The sequence below is a fragment of the Melanostigma gelatinosum genome (genome assembly GCF_949748355.1).
Source record: "Melanostigma gelatinosum genome assembly, chromosome: 6".
NCBI classification, from domain to species: domain Eukaryota; kingdom Metazoa; phylum Chordata; class Actinopteri; order Perciformes; family Zoarcidae; genus Melanostigma; species Melanostigma gelatinosum.
Window position 1 is genome coordinate 3,132,088 of NC_136639.1, and position 27,322 is coordinate 3,159,409.

The 27,322-nt window shown below is 42.8% G+C and overlaps 1 protein-coding gene across 1 annotated transcript in view; it reads left to right on the top strand.

The window, feature by feature from the left end:
* Positions 1 to 27,322, top strand: part of cfap299 (cilia and flagella associated protein 299) — a gene marked incomplete at its 5' end in the record, with an annotated part of 75,978 nt that overhangs the window by 7,471 nt on the left and 41,185 nt on the right. Inside the window, one exon of the mRNA XM_079270724.1 lies at positions 7,943 to 8,033. Within this exon, the coding sequence (XP_079126850.1) occupies positions 7,943 to 8,033 (91 nt within the window). The remainder of the gene's footprint in view (positions 1 to 7,942; positions 8,034 to 27,322) is intronic.

Below are 27,322 nucleotides of genomic sequence, written 5' to 3' on the forward strand. Positions count from 1 at the left end.
TGATTTGCATCTGACTACTGGATTCAGATTTGATCAAATGCCATCAAACACAAACCTTGCACACAAAAAAAGGGTTTTGTGTTTATTCTTGTGTTCCAGAAGTGAGAGAAATTCAGGACATCATTCTTGTGTTCCAGAAGTGAGAGAAATTCAGGACATCAGGACTTTGTTGTCAGCAGAACATACATATATTCCAAACCACACTTCTCAAACAAAAGACATCCATATTAGACGTCCTGATAGCATTGTGTTTCAATCTCGTGCGAGAATAACATTTGATATGACGTCGGAGACAAACAAGAGGAGCGCTGCTGAGCAGACGTGAGGCCTCCGTTTCCTCTCTGCTCCGGCTCGGGCCCAGAAGTCCGTGTCAGCATATGTCCTGACCTCGCGTGCTCACGGCAGTCCTGCGAGGTTTCCATCAGGCTCCCCGCGATCTCCCCACAGTCCAAACCACAGCCACGCTCATTGTCCATTGTGCTGCTGCGTGTGTGTTTTTTTTTCATACAGTCCACCTCAAGAATTCTCCGCTCTCTCTCTACTCTATATTAAAAGCGAGCTATCTACTTGCTGTGCCAAGTAAAACCAGTGGCACGAACACGCACAGTGACTAGATTTCACCGCGGATCCAACCTCCAGATGCTTAGCGAAAAATAAGATTGTGGATGTGACTGACACGAGAAGCCTCACGAAGTCGATCCCGGGCTCATTTTGTTAGCGAGCCGAACCCCCGCCGCTCTCCACGACTGCAGCGCTGGCCGAGGGCCCTCGGGCGACGAGGTTTCGCCGTCTCTATTACATGTGCTGTCAAGCCAATTGCCTCCCTTGCTCTTTGTGATTTTGGGACTGGGGTGTGTAACTTTGGAGCTCTCCCCTGCTAACTCTGTCCAGAGACACACTTCCTGCCAGGCTTAAGCTCGCCACCACATCCCACCACGCAGCACATAGATCAACACGTACACCAGTCCAGGACCAGCTGGTGCAGCGGCTAATAAATAGCAAGCTGTCTTTTGACTTGGGTGTTTGTCCACAGTTTAGAAGTCATTCCATATTTAATATTAATGACTTGATTCATGAAACGTCTGCCCTCACTCACTGGCTCGATGTAAGACACCAAAATAAACCTCATCTACATACAGTACATATTGCATGGTAATACCAGTTGTAAATGGGATCTAAGTCAAACTTGAATTTTTAATCTTTTAATCTACTAACCCAGACAAACCCTTTGTTACTGATACATTCAAGGAAAAATCTAATTTGCCAAGTAGCATGCAAGAAGAACGGGTTACAGATTTGAAACATTTACAAAAGAAGAACATAACAAAAGCGTCTGGGTTCAGCAGTTAGTCAGGGTCTCTCCGGTTTGACTGGATGGCCAGCAGCACGCTGAAACAAGCTCACTAGCTACCTAGCAAGCTAGCTAGCACGTATGCTACGGACAAAAGCTAGCGACCTAGCGTGCTAGAAATGACTGCAGTAGGCGAACGCCAGCTAGCTCAGTGGATCAAACTTGCAGATATGAATGGTAAAAGACTTATGCTTCTACTAAGTGATGCCAAACAATGACTCTTCTTAGACGGCCCCCCGCTGGCGTTTCATCAAATATGAAACCACACACCGGGTTCATGAGGCGCAATCCGAACCCGAGCGGACCCTGGGGACATTGATTTGAGTGGCATAAGATTTGGTTATTGAAAAGTGCGGTTTCAAATGGCTCTTATGACATACTCATTATTCAAACATTTCGCTTTATAGATTAAATTGTGCTGAGTTTTGACTGTTTCCTGAGTGTTTTCTTACTTTTGAACTCGTCGATTATTCTAAGTTTAAACTTCCATTTTACGGTGAGGAAAATAAGTCGTTTGGAACCTCGTTACCCAGTTTACATCCCGTTTCCCCTACAATGTGCAGCAAGAGCCAAGGGAGGCCCAAATACTACATCAACTACATACATTATTATACAGTGTTGATTCCTCCCACCATCATCATTGTCATCCTTAAACCCAACTGGTCCATGAGTCATTGTCTCCTCTTTACATCCTTTAGTTCTAGTGGCTTTGCACTGTTGCACAGGGTGATTTGCTTCTCACATCGTGCACCCTCACACTCAGGCGGTCCCTGATGTTTGATCATATTTGATAGAAACCGCCTTGCTTTGACCTAAACCTAGAGCACTACAGCTTAGTGCCCCTGATGAAGGGGAGGAAGTGGCTTCCACATCACAGAGCTCTTCTAATCAGACTAAAGGCCAAACTGTCATCTTTTCCTTTGTACTTCTAGATGGAGGATGTGAATGATGGATCACGTGGTCTGTTAGGCAAAGTCTGGAGGACAGGTTCTCTAAGATAACTTCTTAAAGCGGTTGCCAGTTTGGCAACCAGGCATCCGTTTGTAGTTGCCAAAACTGAAAATATGTTCCTCGTTTTTAGTCAACAAAACATCACCGTCAAAGAAGTTAATCATAAAAGATAGGGGCAGCAAATAGCAAAATGTGCACCCAGAAATGAATTTGTAAATTTTTTTATTTAAATGTAGCTGTGACAGTCATAACTAAATCCAAACAATGCTGCACATCCTTTGGTGTTTTTACTTGCGCGCACACCGGCATGTGTTTAGAGACAATGGCGAAGCAAATTAAAGGACAATAATTGGTTGTTAATTTCTTAAAATGGCTGCCATTAGCAACCTGGCAACCCTTAATTGTCGAGCCCTGCTGATGTGTAATCTCAAGGTTTTTCATCACCTTGTTTTCATAGATTTTGGAGTGTAAGCATGACTTTGTAGTTATCGACGAGGAAATTGAGGACCAGCCGCTTGTGACCAGAAACAAGAAATAGATCTGTCTCAATTTAATTGCTGAGGAAATTCTTCGCTAATCAGCAGCTGAAATGAGTTGAAAATAACTTTTAAATGGTTTCATGTGTGTTGCTTTGCATCACATTGTAAGCTAATAAACTGATGAGGAAGAAACCACACTTTCAACATGTGCAAGACAGGCAGGGACGTGAGCTCGTTCCTTCATTTTAGGACTCGCATCGCAGTGGATATTCTTTCCTCGAGCTCTATCCAAATCTGCGCATCAGATTTCACTTCTGACTCCCCCGTGTTTGAACCGGCGTATCCGTCGCTGCATGCACCCCCAAATGTAATACATCGAATTTAGCTTCAATAAGAGCTCGGTATGAAAAAGATGACAGTGATTCCTTTGATCCCCCTTCAAACACACGAGCACTTCGCAGGCAGGCAAAGCGCGAACGTGTGACCTCCCCCCAGCCCCCAAAAGCCAAGGTGGCCACAATACACAAAGAAAGCTTCAGGTAGAATATCATGCGTAGCACATGTGTAACTGATACATTCAGCTCATTGTAATCAGAGGTGACAGAGGATTTTAGAAAAAGCCCAAAATAAAGTAAATTGTCATGCTGTGTGGAATTTCCCTCGGCGTCCACCAGCCCAAAATAATATTTTCCATCAGATTATTTTTCCCAAGCACTCTGAGGAAAAATGTTCTGGTGCAGTATGTGTTGTTCCTCAAGAAATCATTGTATTATTGAAAGTTCCCATCTGCCATGCTGTCGAAAGCTGCAGGCTAATGAAAGCTTCAATCGGTCTCCAGAATAAAAGAAGCAATGATTTCAAAGCGCGACATCTGTTACGCGTCATGAAATGAAAATCTCTCGGAAAACACAATTTGTCCGTTTGCTGAATATTTATTTGCAAAACGAAGGTTACGAATTACGAAGGAATGCTAGCCCCCCCTCTTACCCCAAATAACTTTTCAATGACATGCCATTAATTATGCTGGGATCTACTCACGTGTGAAAGAGGACACAACCCGATACAGATCAAGTTTGTTTGGCAAGGCTGACGAAATTGCACAGAAGTTGGGGCTCGGGGGCAAACGTGCTACAGTATCTTGAATTTCTTTACTATTCCCTGTAATAAGAAGAGTTCCTCCTCTCAGCTCCTCCTTTCAGCTGTGCAAACAGATAACGGATTAGTCTTTGAGTCCAGCAAAGAGATGGCTCATGGTTGTAGGTCAATGACACCTAGGCGGTGTCAAAGGTGAGAGATGTGAACACATGCAGCAGGAAACACATGTACAACAAGCACTTATAAAAGCATCAAAGTGCAAGCAAGAGGGAACACAGATCAAGTGTTACACAGTCGTGTGGACTTTGTCAACCTTTAGATTACTTCCACAACGATGGCATGTAAATATTACATTCCTTCACCACAAAATTAAAAGGGAGTACAGCATCAAAAACCATGACGTGGACATACCACTTCTACAAATTAAAAACGTTGGTATTCAGATTAGGTATCCAAAACCGATTCAAAGAATTTTAAATAAATAAATCAGTCGTCGAGAAATTGCATTTCCGGTATCCTCATCAGTAGGAAATAGCAACGCTTGGAACAACACAATATTGTACCTGGTTACTTGCAATTTTGAAATGTTAACAACGTTTTTTTGACAAAATAAAACAGAGATTGTACCTCGCAATGCAGTTTTTCAGCAAAGTTGCTACAAACTGAAATGCAAAGTTATTTTTCGCGCAATCACAGCAAATCAATATTCTGTTGCCTGACGAACGCAGCACGTTGTGGAGCCTCTGACCGCCATAATTTACCATCGTCTATATACAAAATGTCCAAATGAAGGAGAGAAAAAATAAAAAAGAGCGGGTGGCTTGTTGAAATGACAGGTCATTATTCTGTGAGGTTTTACGATTTCAAGTGAAGCAGTAACTCGAGGAATTTATTTCAGTACATTCATACATCTGCACAATAGAATCATCAAAGCTAAAAGATATGAGAAATACAAAAACACAAAATCCGGAACATGTTGGAAAGTGTTGTACTGAGAATGAATAGTTTCGGAGGCTCGTGATCCAGGAAGAGGGCCCCTGGGTTTCGGACCGGCGGAGCGCATCTCACTGTAGATCTGTTTAAATACGTGTGTAAACACACTTGGAGGATAGTTGCTGTGCAGTAACAGCTGTTCACCCCCAACAGAGGTGGACAAAGCGCTCTATAAACTCCTGATTATAACACAGTGAACAGGTTCCTGACAACCAACAAGCACATTGATTGATTTTTAATTCAGTTACTGGTTTTGTGACATTTTCATGCAACAGTTATATAATTTGTGATATTCGGACTGGAAACACTATGTTGATGGCAGGTGTCTCTCACCTGGACTGACTGCAGTGCAACGCAGTCTTTGAAAGGGAAGGGTGAGCGGAGGCGTATTCAGCCGGTTGCAATCTCCAACCACACCACTAGATGCCACCAAATCCTACACACTGCCCCTTTAAATATCCAAGAAGCTTTGACACTGACAGAGCTTCTACAGTCAGATTTCGTTTTTCTGTGGTGTTTCCGATCTTAAACTGGCACAACAACACAAATACTTTGTCAAAGTAATTTCATATCTGTAGGACAGATGCTCTTCGTAAGATGTACTTTTTTGTATTTCAACAAGCCAGATGTCGAGCGTTCACGTCCCTTCCTGGCTTCTTTTCTACTAATGCCAGAGCCCACCTGCATTGACCACAATCCAAAAACAAGACACTTAAAACACACGGCTAGATCCCAGTTAGCTTAATACCTCGTCATTAGCCACTAATAACCATCATTTAACAGCAGAATTCTTGTTATCCCTCCAAAATGAGGCTTGATAAGAAATTCGTTAATTGACGGGAAACTCAAACTTGCAGCGGTCCATGTGTTTTGCTGAAGTATTATTCACTCTCCGTGACTGTGTGTGTTGCTTTAGCTACTGGATGGGGTAACCCCAGTCACTTGCCTCCTCAACACCTGTGTTTACTTTGGGGCCTTCGGCCCCCATGACCCAGCAGCAATCCTTCACTCACTCAGAAGATGGAGTGAGGTTCCAGCCTCCAAATATGTGCTGTCCGTGCACTTTTACCACTGTGTGATTCCTCCAAGACTTCCATTATGGGGGCACGGGCCAAACGAGGAGTATAAATTACAATCCTTTCCCAAATTCTAGTCAATTTAAACATTCGGATCCTGTTCTCTTTTACTGTAATGTTAAGCTAAGCTAATAACAGACGTTGGCTTTGGCGTTTGTTCCTTCTTGTTGTGGCTGTTGAGGCCTTTTTAAAATGTGCTTTGGGGATGGAAAGTGGATTTGAGGAGCCGTTAATGTAGAATATAAGCAAACTTTCTTTGGACGGTGAAGCAGACCCAACTGGATTCAGCAGTTTTGAATATTCAGCACGAAAGAAACAGATTCATGACGAGGGGGGTTGCAGGTTCAAACCAACAGGTGTCCGTCAGACAAGTTTGGGGTCATTGCTTCAGTATTGAACCTCAGCACTATTTCTGTGTCCGTAGCAACAAGTACCCAAAGCTGACAGTTCTCTTTTTTTTAATGTTTGTTTAATGTCCTGATTCAAATCATAATTTTGCTCATTTCAGAGTTCCTGTGCAGCTGTGCAGCGTTCTAGTACATTTTGGCTTCTTTTGGTAAACAAAGAAAGGGTTTAATTTGTTTCATATTTCTGAAAGTAAGCTTATCCAAAGAAGTACTGCTTTGTTATTGGTACTGAAACTCAGGTATGTTATCGAAGCATTGCACGCGATACCCTGCACTACCCCTGTGTTTTCTTAGTTGAAGTATTCTTGAGCAAGGCACGTAAATCTCATCAAAGCCCGGGAGAAGGGCGGGCCGTTGCGGAGGTATTGTATCCGCTGACGGGCCTCCTTCCTCGGGTTAACGTCGGTGCATTTAGACCTGACCCTGGATACTACCAGGTCTGGCTAAATCCAAGCAAGTAGGTCAGTTTTTCCCACAATGCACTTGTAGTGTAAGGAAAGGCTTGGTCTTCATCAGATAAAAAAAATGGATGAAACTAAGTGACTATAAATTAGATTCTTGGTGATTTAAATGAGATGAAAATGAAGTCATTGTTCAGCTCTGATTCATGGTTAAAATACACATGATTTCACACACATGGAAAACATCAATATGTAATCAAACGTATCCAATGCAGCTTATCGGTTTAGATCATCAATAGAAGTAATGGCCTTCTGTGTTTTTCCCCACTGCGCTGTAACTTTGATTTAATGAGCGGGCCCCTGCTGTCTTTCTTCTTCTGCATTCTTAACCACAACTGAGCGGCTCCCAACGACCTGTTTACTGCCTCCGACACGTTAGCTCGCTGTGGATCCCGTGAAGGTTTCGCACAGTCAAATCCTGGACGCAGGCCAGACTCCTGTTGCTCGTGCTGCAGTGTAAACTGTTCAAATATTAGTGCCAGTGTTTTTTCAGGTGTGGACACATTAGTGTGCCGCCAAAAAACCCCACGTTTCCATGGAAGCCGTGGCCAGACCAAACGTGTAAAATGCTGCCTCGGTATCATATGGAGTCATTAGACTGAGATGTAGTCCTGCTCCTCATACTGACATCAAGAAAGGCAGCATTGTGACATTCTTCATGATCTTTGTAGTTTTCAGATTTTTCTTTCAGAATAATAAACATTCACTTATCAACAATATTCATGATTATATCTGTTCTAAAATGGTGTTTTGAGTATTTGGGAGCTTGGCAGTTTTCACTAGACTGCAGCTTGAGTCTGTCTCATGACTTTGATTGCATGTCATGTTGCATCCTGCATAGTAATTCATAGCTTAAACCTATTTAAATGTGTCACTAATCATACATGTTAAGCTCTTGTATGTGTTGTATTGCGCTATAGGAAAGTCCTGAATACATGGAAAGGAAATATCTCTCTTCTACAAAGTTTTGACTCTTTTTCCATTTCAATGAGGAGCTTAGTTTAGCAGAGATGGGCCACTGCGAAGTGTTAACGGGTTCCATAAAGATCCTTTAAGGCTTCATGTGACTTCTTCTTTTTTTCCAGGTTAAGAGAAACATTTCAAACCGTTTAAATGTTGTCTTTTCCAGGACGCTGGCAAGTGCAGGAAAAGAGCTCAAAGATAACTTCCTGAAAGCCCTGGCAGAGCGAGAGGAGGCCAACCGCAGTGGGAAAATGACTGTGAGTACGTTATTACACCACTCCAATTGCTACGTAATGGGATTCCCCTCAAATATTTCTGCAATTCCATTAGGATGGGAACAGAATCCATACTGTGTCAAGTTGAGTGGAAATGCCCCCCCCCCCCTCCCCAAATACCTCGCGAGCCAGCTGCCCGCCCCTCTCCCATCCATAAAACCCCATTTACCAAACTCTCCACCTGGTCCGAGGTGTGCCTTTTAGATTGAATCGCCGCCATGATTTCTTATTCAGGGGCCTCACCTGAGGAGAAGCCTGAAGGGGTTTTACCAAGGCGCCAAGTGTGAGAGGTGCAGAGGAGATGCCCGGCTGAGTGCTGAGGTTTCTGGCACATGGTCGTCTTAAAGCTTCACAGAGAAAGGTGGCCGGGTGTTTCGGTGGGAAAATAGGGCGCTGGGTCCATTAAGGCCATAGCTGTCCGGTCCTAGTTTATCTGCAGTTGCAGTTGAGCTCCTCATGGGCCTCGTCTCCCGAGTTCTGTCTGTGATTTCCACGGGCAGAATCTCCAGGTGCAGCCGATGAGTGGCGACCGTGTGCGGTCGGCTCCATCGGGCCGTGACCTCCAGCACACTCTGGGGGCAGCTTGCAACAGGGTGTGAAGCGGCCGGAAACGAAAGTCCACAGCGCCGAGTGCGAGGTGCTGAGAATGCCTCCTCTGGGTCGGGAGTGAGTTGCTGCCCCAATAAAAGAAGGAGCGCTTGTCTTTAGGTCTCGTTTAAGAGTGACGGTAAGATCAGGAAAGCGTGTTGGCATCGTGGTGGCACATCTGTCCTGAGTCTGCATGCTTCATTCAACTTCGATGCACCAGGGCGAGATGGTTGTTACTATAAACAATACTTTTAACTCAATTATCTGTCTCTACTAACAGTGCATGATGAATGGCTTCTGTACCGTTGGGTTCAGCTTTGTTCTGCAGGGATTACAAGTGTTGATAGCCTGTAAAAATGATTCACTTCCAAGATGCTGGAGTACAAAAATAAAGGAGTTTTGTTTGACCTCCACTTACCGGCCCCTGTGGGCTTTGTAATTATGAGATCACATGGAGTGCACGGAGGGGAGCAGAGGCAGTAACACCAGAAGTTTTCCCGCTGATGTTTCACTGTGTAAACAGAACTTTCTCTTTCAGGCCTTCATAACTTAAACCATTTGAGAGATACGTCTTTTTTCCCCTCTCTTACAAACCTCCGGTGTACGATGAAGAACAGAGACAAAATAAAACGAGCTAAATATCCTGTTGTGTCTCACCAACACTGCTTTTGCTGGCGCGATGTTTTCCCACCTCTCCTTATTCTTTTCGTCTCTTAAGAGCTTCCTTTGCCGAAAAAATAGGATTCGGAAGATGTTTATTTTCCTTTGAGAGCCCCACTCTGTTTACAATTGACGCTCTGGATTTCTTCCCTCTGCTCTCCGTTGCACCACGATCCTCTTTCTAAAAAGTGTCACGTTACCCACGGTAATCTTCAATAGGGTTCAATAATAAGACCACCCAGCGTTGTGAGGTATCTTTCACGCTGTTCACGAGAGCTTTCTGACGGCCTTTTGAAACGCATGACTCCAAAAAACCCGAGGATCGGTCCCACTAACGCGTTGCAGCTCTTCATCTCTTCATCTCGTCATATCCACTCGTCTTTAATGCAAAGCAGTCCCTGTCCTACACGCGTTTTTCCACTTTTTTCCCATTATATTTTTTATGTTTGCACATTGTCATTTTTGACACCCCAGGGGGTAAATAATAATGCATACATAAAAAGCTTTATTGGATAAAGCCAGGTTTCTAGTTTCATTGTGTTGACATAGTATCAAAGGTTTAAGGGAATTTTCATCATCTCTTTTTTATCACATGAATCAGAAAATAATAAATAATAACCAATGCCATAAATAATGACATTGTTTTGTAATGTTTTTAGAATTATAATGTTGTATTAATCAGGCTATGAATGATATGTAAAAACCTTAAAAATAAAGAAGAATATATTTGTATATAAGTGCTCCTGAAGTGGAGATGTCAGGCTCAGAGTCTGAGACAATTGTTTGAGGAAACTTAAACAATATGTATTAAAGAGGCAATCCTTAAAACCGAAGTCCTGGTTGATTTACAATCAAACTCATTGTTGTTTTCCAAGTTGTGTGCGTCATTCCAATTTGTGCGTGTTCACAATGTAGATCAACTGTAACACAGAACTTTATCCGTGGAGTCCACAGACGACCCGTTTGTAATACTGCAAATATATAAATCCTGAAATTACTTTCATCAGTGGGTCATCGGCTCAATCGCCATTGTGTCACCTCCTTCGGCGATAGATAGTGACATAACAAGACATTTATTTAAAATGAAAAATGTATTTTATATTTTTTTAGGGAGTGAAATAAACACTGAAATGTTTATTTGGGTTTCTTTCCACTAGAAGCATGTTTTGAGGGCAAAATGGCCAAAATGTCAAAATTGACCAGTGAATGAAAAATGTATTGAAAAATGTGTTTGCCTCTGGCGTCTCCCTTTAAGAAGCATTTAAGTCAATCGTGCATGTTTTAAAAGACCCATCAACTTCATCAAAACATAATAATCCCGTCTTCCTTCTTGTTGAATTCAACATTTTCTTTTTAATGCATTTAAAATCCAAATCAATTTATTTGCCTTTAAACTTCCACTGTCTTTGTCGTGAGCTCACCCGGTGTTTGCCGATGCCGTCTCAAGTATCGCCCACTTCATTCATCAAAATAAGGTTTCATCACTGTGGAGAAAAGGACTCTTCGGACACAGAGAATCGTCCATTTTTCGGGACGAGGGAAAGAAAAATACTTCAAGCTGAGTTATTGGCTCCCATTTAAATGGATGACACATTCATTGTCGTCTTCCGTCTCATTTATCAGAGCTCCTTTGTCTGTCCTTTCATGTCCTGCTCAGCCTTTCATGTCAGGTTGAAATTACACCTGTCACTTAATACACTCGTCAGGTGCATCCGTCTCTTCTGTCCCGGCCCGAACGGCCTTGCTGAACAGAGCTCCTCTTCCCCTTTGTGTTTAAGGCAAAAGAATACTATGGAGCGGATCCTATTTTGCATTCAAAGTACTGACTTTAAAACATTTCCCCGTTTAGTTATTGGTCTGTAGAAGGAGCCCTCCGCTGAACTCGTGAAGCTTTGCCTTCATTGTGCTTCCACTTCCCCGGCCCTGTTGCGTAAAGCTGCCCCGCTGCCAAAAGTCACACACAAACAAAAGCTGCACCTGGGCAGCTTTGGCTCTCTTTGCACTGGGGAAGAAGCTACGTTTTTTATCAAACCCAGGTCACACCTGCGCAGGATGCCTGAGGGGTGTCCATTGTTGGGAGTTCCCATCTGAAACTGAAAGGTGTGCTGCCTCCACCCACTCTGCTGCCTGTTTGTTCTCAGTTTGTTGAGAGGCTCTGATGCTATCAGTGTGGAAGTTAATGTTGAACTAATGAACGTGCACAGTTGTGCAGCAGCTATGCATGAAGCACTAATGCACTGACATTTATAGGGTTCTTCAGTCAAAGCTGAAACACTGAGATTTATAACGACTCTAAAAAGGATTGAAATAAATGAGATAAATGAAAGCCGTGTGCCAAACTCCAGTGAGTGCAGTCGTTCATAAGGGAAGTAGCAGACATGCTCAGAAATGCCCCGTCCTGCAATGTTAAGATATCATGTTAGAAATAGCTTGTTGCCAAATCTGCACCAAAAACGTATTACTAACCTAACCTTCCACCGAATTTCATTGAAATGTGTGAGCCTGTTTTGAGCTAACTAACAGTTGTTAGTTATTTATAGTAATGGGATATAAAGCATAAACCTATTGGTGGCGCTAATAATCAGTGGTGTCAGAATGCTTTGCTATTAAAATAAACATTACTGGTGAATCTCTATGAATTGAGTTTAGTTTTAAAGTTATTTTAATAAAAGATGAATCTGTCACAAGGACCCGGCCTTGGTGCGTGCTGCTTCTGTGACATCATGTCGTTCGGCATGATGACCAAAACTACCAGAGTATGACAGAAGGGAGAACGTTACCTTACACGATTTGAAAAAGTCTCATGTCAACCAAATCACATTCACTCAACGTATGAATTATATCAGACTGATAGGATGAGGTAATTTCATTAACAGTGAACAACATGTGGTTACCCATGGTGCATTACATGACCGACATGATGACTGATGATGATGCCTTTCACCTTCATCAAATGCTGTTGACCAAAGAACACAATGTACCCTGAAAGTAAATATTCACGGCCCTTAAATATATATTAAATATGTTTCTTATTGTGTCGGTGAAGCCGATCACTCATTCGGCAGCGAGAGGGAACGTCGATAAAACAATGAAGAGGGACTGTTTGCTCCCGGCTCGTTCCCAAACAGCAGCACTGTCACAGAAGTCGGTTTGTTGTGTCAGTGGGAAAAAAGAGCGAACTGATGGGAGTCACATTCAACCCGTCACATGTCTTCAACAAGGGCAACAAATGGTTAACAACGCATTAATCCAAACTTATGCAGTTCACCGGAGGGCAACGTCCACAGACCAGTGTGGACATTTTAAAGATAAATGTATGTATAATATATATATATATATATTATTTTGGAAAAGGTGACAACAATGGTTTTACATTAGCAGATATTCAACTCCTCTTACTGTCATTTTATTCAATATGAATGCAGAATTCTTTGAAATGAAGACATTAAGAAAAGTTCTCCAGATATTTTCCTCCTTTCAGCTATTTTGTGAAACTAATTTTGTCGGTTTAGAAATGGTTTTCAGTCTCCCACCCTTTGGGTTGTGGAATTTAGCTGGCTGGCCTGCGCTGCATGTCTCATGCCCAGAGGGGACGTCCTGCATAAAGGAAGTGTTTGTCTTTGGTCTGTGGACCCAGCCAGTTCTGTATTGATAAGCTCCTGTCGCTATAGATAATAAGGTGGTCAGTCATGCAGCCCAGAGATCAAGTATAGCATTGAAATTAAAGAGGAATTCCCAGCCCTATTGCGTTACAGGCCGTGTGTGTGTCCCCGCTGCCCGGTCCCCTTTGTCCCGGTCATGGGCAGTAAAAATAACAATGGCAAGTTTGATTTCAAAGCAGCAGGGCCAAGGTGGACGGCCTTTAGAAAGGAAAGAGTCCTGCAGGGCTATCGTATGAACTTGACTTGAATGGTGTCACCGAGTTGTGGGGATGAGGCCCCAACAGTTTGCAACCATCTATCAAGTGGACAAAAAAAAAAGAGGACTTTCTTTGTGTGGAGAAGCGACCATTGTGATATTTGAGATCACCTGATTGGCATCTATTTTCTTCTTAAGACTTGATTCCACCTGATACACACAAACCTACACGGCATATACCCTAAAATGACCAACCTGGTCTGACTGTTGTATTGGCTCTTGATTCATGTGACCCCCCCCCCCCCCAACTCCCTTTTTTTTTACTTCGGCTGCACTTTCTCACAGTTGCAGGTCTAACATGTAACTGTGAAATATTACTTTTGGCTGCTAACAAGACGTGGATTTCACGGCCAGTGTCTTAGTCTATAAAAAGAGAATGGACAGCCGAAGCATGATGTGTTGTGTTAGTCCACACAGCCAACATGGCAGCCGTGCCCCGTCTCTCAATGTGCCCAATCTGCCACAGAGGGATTTGGAAAGGAATGAGGAAAACTGAACTGCCCACATGTCATACAATCGTCTTCTAGAGCTTTTTTGATTGATGCCAATTGAAAGACAATCGTAGATTCATTTGATTCGTGCGTATTTGAATTATTTCGACAGGGTTTCCTCTGAGAGATGCAGCTGCTAGAGCTTTTTTAACGTGCAACATTTTCTTGATTGAGAGCATAATTAGTTGGTTGAGTCACAAAAGCCAAATCCAGTGAGAACACGCCGAGGGCCCTTTGCATGCCGTCACAGGGCGGATGAGAGGTTTTGTTTATCCACGAAATCAAACGGCACATATCCCCAGAATGCAAGCGGCACTACTCGACTCCCTGTTTTGCCACTGAAAGCCTGGATGATCCGCTGTAATGATTTCTTCTGCGCCCTCCTCCCTCCTGTGAACAGCTGCTATTGTCCAGAGACGTCGCCCCAAAAATGTGGCCCCCTGGACCAATTTCAGAGCGAATGAAAACGGATACACTTAATCTAATCCCTCCTTCTTTCTTTTTTAACTCAATGCGTTTAGTGGATTTTTGAAAAATGTCGGGAACACATCACCATCAAAACATCTGTCAGCTTGATTTGCCGCTGTGAAGATGGGGAACCGTAGTAAAGCTGTCAACGTGGTATCAGAGGAAGTCTTGCATTAAGTAGAGGCCGTCTGGATAAACTATCGTCTTTGTCACCCGTCCTCTCACTTTTGACACAGCTGAAGATTTATTGGGAAGCAGATTATTGAAGGGATTACTTTATTTTCTTTTGGTATTTAAACCAGTCTCCTATCTCCTCCTCCATCTAAATCTACACCAGAGGCAACAAAGACTATCGATACAGGAACCTCGTCGCCCTTTTGCACTGCAGCACATTAACAGCCTGTAACCTGGGGCGTTTAAAGAACTTTGATTTATCAATGTATTCTAAAAACATTTGGATATTCACCATTATAAAAGCAAATGAGGACTGGCTGTACGTTATGTCTTTGTGGTGTTTGGTAGCCGATTGAAGTAAACGGTTTCAGGTCAAGACAACAAAGTTTTTTTGGATACTCCTTTGGCTCAACACACTTTGTGCAGCAGGTCCTGTATTAAACCTGCCACGCTCTGAAAAATTACTCAATTTCTTTCTTGATTTATTACCTCAGTAAACATTGTAAACATGAGTTTATGTCTCAATCTCTAGTTTCAAGTCTTATTCAACACAGCATGATGTTCATTTAGTACATTATGGTCCATTTAGAGTCACACAGACCATAAAGCAGGGGATGCTTTAGGGCGGGGCTTACTGTGATTGACAGGTTGTTACCATGGTGTTGTCTGGGTTGGGTGCTGTCATTGGTTTGTCTCAGAAATGTAAAGGGTGTTTTCACTTAATGAAAGTTCAGTTTCTTTTTGGTAACCTAAAGGTGCCTTCTTCAGCGTTTGGTTGCACTTAGCTCCACCCTCCCGTGCCTCTTCTGGTTGCAAACAAACAAGATGGCGACGGCCAAAGAGCTGAACTCGTGGCTTTAAAATCCAATGGGTGACATCACGGTGACCACGTCCACTTCTTATGTACGGTATATGTACTGTATATGATCGCATCCTGTACGACTCAATTAAAGGCCCTTGACTTTGATCAACTGGATCACAGGAAAGGGAGTTTCCAGCCTAGGAACGCATCAAACTGGCCCTCCATCCTCCTAAAGTAGAGCTTTAATCTTTTCTGCAGCTCCAGTTATCAGCCTGTGAAATGCTCGCTTCCTTTCTTCTCCGAGGATGAAAGACTCAGTCTTTCCACTTATGCAGAAGCTTTGGTTTATTCTTCAAGCGCTACCAAGGTTAATCATTTTGGCTAACAAGGTGTAGCCTCGTGAGCGGTGAAGGAATCCATTTATGGTCAAAACATTGATACCCAATCTGGGAATTCAGCTAATGCTTATCCGTTCCCAGCAACATATGGAGCACATTCTTCAGAATCTCCTTTGTTTTATCGCTCCACACTGGACTGCTTCGGCTGTGTATTATTCCACCTGAGTAAATACTGGACGGCATCTCTCCTGCTTAGGGCGGCGCACATGTCCTCCAGAGGCGTCCAGGCTGCAGCCCCTGCACCTTCTCGCCTTCTCTTTGGCCCAATAACAGTCCCGTCACCTCCCTTCCATGAGCGAGAGAGAGTCCAGGACTTTGTGCTTTTGATTCATGTCCTGAGAGACCAGCTGCTATTGATGGACACTTTCTCATCAGGTCAGTGTTAGTGTGTCTCCCCAGTTTCGTACTCGATGTCCCGCTAAAATATGCCAAAGATTTGAGCTCATGGTTTAACTTTCAGGCTTCTAAAATCTACACAGGCCACATTCTCTGCATATTTCCACGTCATTGTAATGCTTATTAACACGTGTATGAGGTCCTTGCCAGAGACAATTGCAGATGGGTTGAGTCTATTAACAAATACAAGGGGATTTTGAATCAGTCACATTTGAATAAACTGCTATTAAACAAAGGATATCCATTCTCTTTTGTCATTGAGAAAACATATTCATGTGGGTCATCTAAGCATTTAACCTTTATTAGACACTTAAAACCTCGAGATTATTAATATGGTTTCATAAAAAGCAAAGAAAAACAAGTAATAAAATATTGCAGCTTTGTTTTAATAATGTAGGAAGAAGACAATAAACTAAAGGTCAGACACATTATCTACACAGAGCTTCACACGGAGATGGAGTCAAATGAGAAAGAATACAAATGTGTGCAACTCATTGAAAATGAATCCAAACCTATATATCATGTTGAGAACTTATCTGACGTTAAGCTGACATATAGCTGTTGAAACTGATAGAGGATTTGGCTTTAATGAGCTTTGTTGAAGGGCCAACAAGAGTGGAAATGTGCACGCCCATATTTGTCAGAAAAGCAATATGTAACCTATTTATCTTCTGTCAGATAGTGAGCTCTGAAGACTTGTTTGCGACGTATATCGAATGCTTCAGGGTGGTTATTTATGAGTTCATGTTGAGGGATATCCAGGCAGAGTTTTTCTGTTTAATGTTAATGAATTAATTCAATAATTCACTTTCATATTCTGAACTAAAACTTTGTCCAGATCTTACCCGTTGCACCTTTAAAGACGCGGGTGCAGGCTGGTGTCGGGTCTTGTGGAGAACTCTGTGTCCTGCGTCTCACTCAGGAAACAGCCTCGTTCCTGAACTCTTATCTGATGTCACTTTTCACTCCCATTCTATTTAGTAAGCTGTGTCAATAACGCTTTTACATGTTGTTTACATGTTGTTCCAAACACTGTGAGGAAGATCATTCCTGGGGAGAATCCTCAAACAGGAAATGCAAAGTTTTCCTGCTGTTGGTTCGGTTGAAATAAATAAAAGTAGAACTGAACAAAAAAAAGACAAGAAACTCACGCTCATTATAAAAAAAGGAAGAATGCATCACACCACTGCCCTACTTTTATTTTGAAATCTCTGTTGCACCCAGCACAGAAACCACTGGTCTCACAAATGGCTCAATGATTTATGTTTGTTACCGGAGCTTACTACAGCACATTTTTTTGTCTGCACTCCAAATCACACACACATATCCAAACTAACATTTGGCCACAGCTACCACAGTGGCTGGCCAGAAGTCACCTGCTGCTCGACCTGTTGACTTTAGTTACCTACCAAAGTGGCTGGTACAGTAGATAAAACCTCCAAACCACAGCCAGAATTCCCCAGCATTGAGCTGAGGGCTGGTTTTGACTTCCCATCCTGCTCTCTTGGTCTTTTTACAGTACTTCCAGCTTGACTTTATTTATCAGCTACGTATTTCCAGCCACCATCTGGCCCGGCTGATATCTCGGTGGTGGGCTGGTTGTCATATGGATATCCCCCCTCGTTTATCTTATCCCCCACGACAAAAAAACAAAAAATCTCCTCATCTTGTCTTTGCAGAGAGAAGTCTGATATCAGCCAGCAGAGACCAGGAAAAGGGTGAAAAAGATAAACATGTTTGCACAACCAGACTAGTTGCTCTTGTTGCGCTGGACAATGTCAGTGTTGTCTTAAACCACAAGCCCCACTTTATTTGGGGGGGGGAGTTATTTCAGAGCCACGGAAAGCAGAGATGAAACGGAATCACGGTCTCTATTATTCTTTTCCTCTTGCAGCGCTGAACTGAAGTGCATTTCATGCTTTGAAAAACACTGTGAATTCCTTGTGCTGCAGTGTGACAGCCGGCCGATTGCAGGAGTCTCATGGCAAGTCCAAAGGGGGGGGGCTTCTCAGCAGAGCTGCAGGCCAACTAAAAGAGAGTCATGTTTGAACACCTATTTCCACTGGGGGGGGGGGGGCTTTAATCAGGATCTTAAAACAGGCGAGCCTTTGATAGACACTCCGCTCGGTACATTTATCTTATTCCTCTGAGGGCAGCGCTGGCTTATGTCATCCACTTTTGATCCTACTTTTTATGGAGCATGGTGTCGGACGTATCTCTGCTGCCGATAACACGCTGGTCAAGTTGTGATGTAGAGAGAGAACAAGAGAAAAAGCCCCCCCCCCCCCCCCCATGACTTTGTGTGGTATGTTGTACCTCCCACGGTTTTTTGTTTTTTTGTCTCTCTTCATCCTGTATGGAAACGGCGCCATTCATTTTCCGAGCGCTGTCATAAACATCACCTCCCGGTTAAAGAGGAGCTGTGACAGGGTGCTGCCCCACAATGTGCGAGGGCAACAATATTTGACTTGGACGCGTTCCTGGCGATGAGGCCAAACCGTGCCGCAGGCCTCTTGGCAGATGTCGTGCCTGAGTGCTTTGGAATAATGCTGATAGGAGCCGAGCCGGGCCGGACCGTACCCGTGACGGGCTCGGCTTTAATCTGTGCATCAACGTTCAGAGCACAACACGTCTTCTGCATACAGGCACATTACCGTCAATAAGCAGGCCGATTGATTTGAAACAATGGCATTCCAAGCTGTACCTACCGGCTGAAAGTTGACAGTTGCTGCTCTAAGATCGAGTGTCTGATGATAATCGTGTCGTGTACTGGAAGTGATCCTCATCAACAGGACCTCCAGGATTCTAGCACCTGATATCGCTGCCGAACGAATCCCAACGGTTTGTATATCTTATGAAACGTTACTCCTCATTTTTCGTGCATTTTCCTACGAAAAGCAGTTACGCTTATTACATGCAGACAGTCTTTTAAAATAAACTTCCATCAGCAAACAACTCAGTTAGGTTTAGGCAACAAAACCGCTTCGTAAGGTTTGGAAAAAGATTTGGATTAAAATAACCACGAATGTGATGTTACTGAATTACACAAGTGACGTCACAAAACCATCAACGCTGACTTTCGCGTCCAGCTGAAAAATCCAACACTGATTGTTCTGTTTTAATTGATCCATTTTCCATGTTGAAAACAGTTATTGTGTTGTTAGCCTTCCACTACGAAGTCCTCATGCCTTTGTTTGTGACTTGTCGACCAATCAGAGGCTGTGCTTCTGACTGAGTGGCAGCACCAATCTCAGAGGTCTGTGTGATTTATTGAATTACCTTCTAGGCTTTGGAAATCATCAAAAACACAGATTTAGTAAAAGTCGTGTGCTGAAAGGCTTGTAGTTTTTTATATAAACAGTTATTTGCTTTATAAAAACCCAAAAGGTCTGTCAGAGCGTCTTGGCGGTCCTCGTGTTAACGTGACAGCAGAAGCGGTTTGTTTGGAATAATAAACAGAAGAACTGACGACTGAGCATCAGCAGATAAAACCACAACGGCTGAACAGCTGAAAAAATATCCTTCATTTGTGGAAAATCAAATGCCAAAACTGCAATTTTCTGATTTCACTGCATGGTGATTTCAAGCTGCACACCACAGCAACGACCACCTTTAGTGGAGCAAAGTGACACAATCGGATTGAAGAGTCATCACCCGTAGCATTGAAAATAAACACAAGACATCCCAACTGCCCCGGCTCATCGTTCTTGAAAAGAATCCGAGCCAAACAATGCAGCAGAAGACTCGGAGGAAGTGCAGCCAGGAAGACAATGGGAATATTGAGAATTCCTCTGCGTCATTAGGGAAGACCAGGATTAGCAGAGACTTCCTGTTTGCGACGAGCTCGGGGCCCGGCCAGCCTGTGATGTTGGCATTAAAGAGAGACGATAACCTTTGAAAGGGTACCTTAAACAGGCCAGCCACGGGGGGCATGTTTTCTTTCCCATGACACATTGAGCTGCCACTTAGCCGCCACACAGACCAAGTTCAGAACCCCCCCCCCCCCCCTCCTTCTTTTCCCCTCAGGGCCAACTGACAGATCATAAACTGATACTAAAGAAGGAGCTCGCAAGGAGAAATTTACGACAATGGTTTGTGAAATGACTTTCAAATGACATGGCGTGGAGGCGCTCTGCTTTGTGTCACGGTGTTGTTGTCAGCCATCTTTGAGGGAACACAGGTGGGAGCTGTTTGCTAAAGAGCTCTGTGCCACTTGACCCCGTTATCAGCCAACGTTAGCCGTGCCAGCTCAACACACCCGACCGCGCTGGATTTATTTACGACTGCTGTTCGTTGCAATTTGTCACTCAAATCTGAAGGAATTCCACCTGTAATTGCTTCTAAATGTCTTTGTGATGTTTTTTTTTTGTTCTCCATTCAGCTACCGCATATTTTCTTCTTCTTCTGTTTTTAAATTGAAACATATTTGTGAACATTTGTGGCCCCTTGTTTTTTAAGCTTCAGCATGGAATGTGTTCAGCATTCATGTGCATTGAATGTTTAGATTTACAGCTTTCACCTCCGTGTTTACCGTCCATCAGATAAACAAGTCAGCTGGATTTCTAAACACTGATTGGTTTCGGTTCTGAGGGCCTGACAATGTTGCGGAGATGTTTTCGCTGGAACTTAAGCCCGTGTTAAGAGTGAGTTCATCCAGGCATGTAACGTTTTAACCTTCGCCCGGAGTAAACACGACTAATAACCGCTTCTCTAAATAAACACAGACCCTCGCATGAAAGGTGCTGAGGAATAAGAAGCCGAAAGGTTAGCTGAGCACCTGTGACCAGGGGATCAACGGTTTTAAAACCCTGGAAAAGATCCGTGTGGGGAAGTGAATGGCCGATGCTCAAGGGCACCTTTTAATTAGCATCGAGGTTCCCTTGAGCAACGTGCTTAACCCCAGCTGCTCCAGTGGATCCCAGTGCCCAGCAGTGGGTGACTGGTCTGTACTGGGCGGCTTTCAGTGGCAGCAGATGACTTTGAGTTAAAAAAAAATGAATGGAAGTAAATGGACAAGAAATCGAGCTGCAGCATATTGGATGAAGTTTTGTCATAAAGAGTATTTTTCAAAAAGATTGTCCAATTTCCATGCATGTTAAGATCTTCTGAAAGCATCAATAGTCAGATCCAAATTATTGATACGTTATAACGGCATTTCCCACAGGAGGAAAATTATTTTTGTCGTAGTTAACTTCTCTGTTGATAATTCTTTATCGGAAACAACTGTCAACATTTTCTCACCGCTTTTAAAGTTCGAACTTGCATTAAATGTTGGAAGCAAATAATTGCCATAAATATGTGAATCTAGCAACTGAATAGGAACTTGAATGGCCGAGTACTTTATGTTAAAAAGCAAACTGAATTTACAGCACTGAAATATTTTACTTGACCATCTGTCTGAATTCATGTGATCTAAATTTTCCTCTTTGAAGGTTTTGCACTTAATGTCAAGTTGACCAACTAATTATTATTTTTTTAAATTTCCAGTACACATACTTTGTAGGGTTCTGATTCAGATAGAACATTCAAATACCCAATATTTAAAAAAGTATTGAAATTGCTAAAATTCATTTGGCTCAATTTGGATACATACACTGAAAATAAGGGTTTTGAAATTGCACAACTATAAATTGACCTCCATAGTTGCCTCAATGGTTTATTTCATTTTGGTTAAAAGTATCTTCCTCCTCACTGTTGCCAATCCCGAGCATGAAGCAAGGAGTTAACTAGATTAATAAAATATATTGATGCATTCTGCTCAATATTGATGTTGAATTTCTATGTTTTGCATTGGAACTGTACCAGTGTGGTTGGATAATTGTAACGCTATACAGCACAAGTTCAAATAAACCGATCTCTATCCTCTGACTGTTACTCACAGTCCTGTGAACAGCTCACTCATCTCGACCACCAAACAGGAGGCCGCTGCCTCATTGAGATGGTTGGCATTCTTGGTACTTTCTCCGACATGTTTGGTCTGTAACGAACAGGCTTTGAAAGCTTCTGTCAACGGCAGAAATGTCTAATAACGTGGAAAGAGTTTGTCTCGGGTCAAAAGAATTAACCTCCAGTTGTGTGCGTGGCTAAAGTTGGATAAGAGTCAGACAAGGAGCATGATAGTCAGGTCTTTCAAGATTTACTTTCGGTCCCTCCCACTCTTAAAAACACACTTCAGTTAATTTTGCGCGGCCTGCTTTGGTATGTGTAAAATGTCCTCCTCTTCCCACCACACGCCCTCATTGTTCCCCACATAAGGACACTCGGCATACTTTCAGATTAGCTGGAACCGAGGCTTTGGGGTATTGTGGCTTCAATACCAGGACACGTTTGCCATGTTAGCTTAGTGGCGTTACTCGCTGGCTTAACATTGCTTGTTTAAAGGGACAGGCCACTGAAATGCCTTTTGGGATATTTCAAAAGCATGAGCTCATGTTTTTAAATACACTTTTATGCTTTATTATACATGCTGAAATTTGTTTGTATTGTCATTTAGATTTACTGTTTAAGGAAATGGCAATACAAATAATGAGGAAGTTCCTCCTGTAAGGAAGAATGAGAAGTGATGGAGCACATCTTCCTTAAAAGAAGGTTAGAAAGTGAAAATTCAAAGGTCCTCACACCTAAACAACAAAAAGGTTTTTTGTCAGTGCCCTCCAAAAATGACTCGAGAGTAGACTCATGGGTCCGACACCTTTATGGTTAAAGTTTGAATAACTTTCGGCAACTAAACCCACTTTTAGACGACAGCAGTGGCCGAAGGCATCATGTTTTCATGTCACTGTGACTTCACAAAACATGTTTTTGGTCATAACTCAAGAACTCTCATGCTAACTACAACAATTTCACACAAATGTCTAATAGGATAAAATGATGAAGTAATGACATTTGGACGCGGGCTGCAACTTCTCGGTAAATGAAAGAAAAAATGTTGACTGTTGGTTGACGACGCGACACAAAATGTGGTCTGAAGTCACACATTTTCTACTCCGAAGCAACTACTCCAACTCTCTTCCGACATTTGTGGCTGAAAAATGCCACAAACTGGCGCGTTTAACGCTTGTGACGTTTTGGCATTGGGTTGTTTTAAATTAACCAAAAAGACATATATTTACGTTCACTTGACAAGGACCTCTGGTGGCGGAAGCAGCGTGACATTATCGAACCACGAAACCCTCTGGGGAGGAGCTGTTTGCATTCCATCTCCTTCCAATGCTGGTTTCTTTTACCCATGTCGGGGTTCTTTCCCTGTCCCTGAGACGCTCTTCTTTTAACCATGACAAAATCAATGACGTTGAGGATTGTTCCCCAACCACCAACCAAGTACTTCTTTGTAACCCAAACTATGATCCTTCCATAACCTTACCCTGACCATACACTCACCATAAAGACAGCCGGTCAGGACACGGTCACATAATTCATTTTTATAATGGCCATTTACAATGGGTTTTGATGAGAAAAGGCCAATGTGGGACAGTTTGAAGGACTTCTCGGCTACATTTGGTCTTTGCTTTTGAATCCTCTGTGCATCTGCCATGCCATCTTGAACATCCTTAAACGATTACAGCACTTGAGAGGACTATGTGAGCACCTCACTCACTCAAATTGTACCGAGGTCTGGACTTTGATGTGCAGTATTTGAGTTCTCTATAGGCATACCTCTTCTATTACCACATGCAGCTTTCCAAACATAGTTTTCTTTATCCTGAAGCCTATCTGCATCTTCAAAGACCTAATCATAACCTTCCTCTGCTGTGTTTATTTCTGTCTGCTCAACCTGTAATTACCAAAGTGGAAATCAATCTCCTGCAGGTCTTTCATTTGTTAGTGTTTGACCATCTAAATCATTATCTGCATTTAGCCACCAATAAAATCCAACCACATTTTTCAGAGGGAACATGGATGCAGATATAATTGGGGGACGAGTTGTCTCCACTGTCCAGAAAGCGGTATTATAAGAACATGTTCATGTCTGTAGCAGGTTTGGTCATACTGTCACCTCATTTGCTTCTTCAAATAGTTTGTCTAAAAATAAATGAGACTTAATTACAAGGTATGTCTGCAAATCTTCTCATTTGAAGTTTGCAAATGTTGCAGAATAGGAAAAAATGACCCAGACCTTCAAGTGTTGCTACTCAGTGAATGTGCATTGCTCCAATAGTCAACTTAGTAATGCTCCGCAGGAATCTGCCTTTAACAAACACTTTCAATATCGACTGCATGAACAAAAGTAATTGAATTTAGTGCAAACAGTTCCCTTAAGCTCTGCCCAGCCCGTGCCCCAGCAGTCATTTGTCCGTCTTAAGAACTGATTGTGCTGTGTACACTTTCCCTTTCAAAGCCCTTACACCTGTGGCTTTGTCTGCCTGGGAATGTGGCCACAAATATAAGGCTCTGATAACGCTGCACCTGTGTAATAAGTTATTTTAAGCAGGGTAAACAATAATCACGGAACAACTCATCATTATGCCATGAGCAGGGCCATTAGAGTGCTTAGTTTCAGTTGAAAGGCACAAAACTCTTTATACAGCTGCAAAAGCTCAAAAAAACTGTTTGTATTTGAAGTTGGACGAGGTAGGTTTCTCATATTAATGAGTGTATAAAGTGGTGAAAAGCATTCGTACAGCTTTCAAAACAGACCAAAAATATAGTGATCTTTTATAAAGAGGGGCAGAGAGCAAAGTTTGTTCTTAATCAGCTTTCCTCTGTGCATTTATATGTTAAAATACACCTGTGTAATCATGCAAAGTCACAGCTCAGGGCTCCAGCAGTCCTATTCCCACTATCTTATGCAACAGATTCAGCCTGTTGCCTCGCAGACAATGTCTACCTGCTGTTGCCGAAAAACAATGCTGATGAAATCGATTCAAGAAAACCAAACCGTCAAGTTGCGGGCCAGGATACCAAAGCAATGAGTAGATGGACCCTATAAAGTTCCGTAGAGCAGAGGGAAACTGCCGATTCCGGTGATAAGTCATTGTGGGTTCACACACAAGAAGTTGTGCAATACGTTCGGTGTTTTTGGACCATACAGTTCTGGTGGTTCCCTGAGAGGAACTGCCCAACTGGGGAGCTCCCTCAAGACATACCTTCAAGGAATGTTTTTTCAGGTTGAATGAGTTTGCCCTTATGCTATTTGGTTAGCCTTTGTGCTACTGGGTTAACCTTTAGGTTAGTCTTTGTGCTATTGGGTTAGCTTTTGTGCTACTAGGTTAGCCTTTGTGCTACTTGGCTAGCCTTTGGGTTCGCGTTTGTACTATTGGGTTAGCCTTTGTACTGTTGGGTTAGCTTTTGTGCTACTAGGTTAGCCTTTGTGCTACTTGGTTAGCCTTTGCGTTCGCGTTTGTACTATTGGGTTAGCCTTTGTACTATTGGGTTAGCTTTAGTGCTACTAGGTAAGCTTGCTTAGCAGCATCTCTCACTCGTCCTCTGGCTCAGTGGTTGTGCATTTATAAACAAGTTCAATTCTGGATTCTGTCGGTCCATATATCCGTGTTTTCTTCCATGTTAGTTGTTGCAAGCTAATGTTTCTGTTTTGTGTTCTCTGTTTTGTTCACCCGCTTTTTAAAATGGGGGTTGCTGGATTGGCTCATTTGTTCTTCCAATCACCGTACACTCACAAAGTGAAAAGGTTCCTCTGCTACGAAAAACGCCCTCTCTCAATGTAGAAATATTGAATATAGCAGCTTTAGTGCCAAGTTGTGAAATTTATGGTTCAGGCCCAAAACCCGACCTGACAACGCAGAAGGCATGCAATGCTGTGTTGCAGACTTCTGAAAGGAAACGTTGTAAAATAAAACCAGCTTCACTCACAATCAAATTCATATGCAATTTAGTGAAGAACAGAAGTGCTGATCGCTGAATTTTAAAGCTTTATATGTATTCTAAAGCCGTAGCCAAGTCCCGAAGCGTATCATTTGCACATTTGGCGTTCAGCTGCCATTTAGAGCCTGTTACTGTGAATGAAAGGGTTTGGCTTCAATTTAATTTGATGGACATGTGGACCATTGCAGGGCTCACGCCTGTGACCTTTTTAGTTACAAGGTGGTTGCTGTAACCACGAGGCCACCCGGCCGCCTTCAGCACACCGGTGGTTCCTGGCTTGACTCAGTTATATTCGTAAATGTTAACAGACTTAATACAGTGGAACTCCATCATGTCACATGCAGTGAGTGGTTAGAAAGGCTGGTTCTCATTTACTCATGGACTGGAATCAATATGGTGTGTGTGTGTGTGTGTTTGTACTCACACTCGCATATACTGTATGCCTTCTTGTTTACATGCACAGGCACATTCACTTGTGTGTGTATTTGTGGTTCACGTGAGATCAACTGGGCAGGGACTTCCCCTCTGTTTGGAGCTAATCCCTGGCTGCGTTGGCCAGATTAATGTGCAGTGGGAGCTGACAATTAGAAAAGTGCTTGTTCACTTCAAACCCCCAAAGAGAGGCGCGCACCGCTCAAATGTTAACATTCTCGAAATGGAGTTCCTGGAGACGAGAAATGTTGAAATGTCTCAGAAGACGATTTTGTAATAATGCATGGCATACTTGCTTTGAACAGGATGGTAATTGTATTATGTCTGCAAATTACGTTTTGGTAGATTTGCTAAGATCAGACTAAGCTCCCAACATTTTGGGGAGGAAACTGTGCCCCACCCAGTGACTTTGAAGTCTGTTTTTTTTCAAAGGGTTGACAGTTTACTCTAAAACATGAGAAGTGGGAGCAAGGAGTAAGTTCATGGAGGGAGAATGTGAGTGCTGGAGCAAAGTCGTCTACTTCTAAAGTGGATTCATAGTCATTCTATCGTTAGATTGGTGTTCGTGCACAAACACTGCTACTGATTGCTTGTTGTTTTTTTGATCTAATACCTTTATACTTGTTTTAAAAGCGTCTTGGGCGATTGGATCACAAGATGATGGCGCTTAAATACAAGTGTAGAGGACCACCAAGACGCATTGTGACCCGATCACTCGAACCTGTTGCCGAGGTGGTCTGGGACGCATTTGAGTCCTAATGCAAGGATGCAACAGGGAACATATGTATATGTACCCTTTTGTTCCTCCTACTTTTTCTGATTTCCAGTTGGAAATAATGAGACTGGGTCTGTATTGTTTTGATTTCTTCTTTTGCTTTTAATTTCCGTCAGACTACCACGATATACGTGTTTGTTTGCGCACACTTGGAACACTTGGAACACTTAGAACTGTCCTCCTGTGATTGGATCACCCACGTTAATGCCAGGTGTAAACTAGACCAAAGAGTTTGACTCGAGTCAATTCTTACATGGTTTGCATGATTTGTATGTCTTGGCATATTACTGTACAAGTACTATAGCTTCAAAAGCATTGAGTGTAGTAAAATACACTACCTCTGTTTC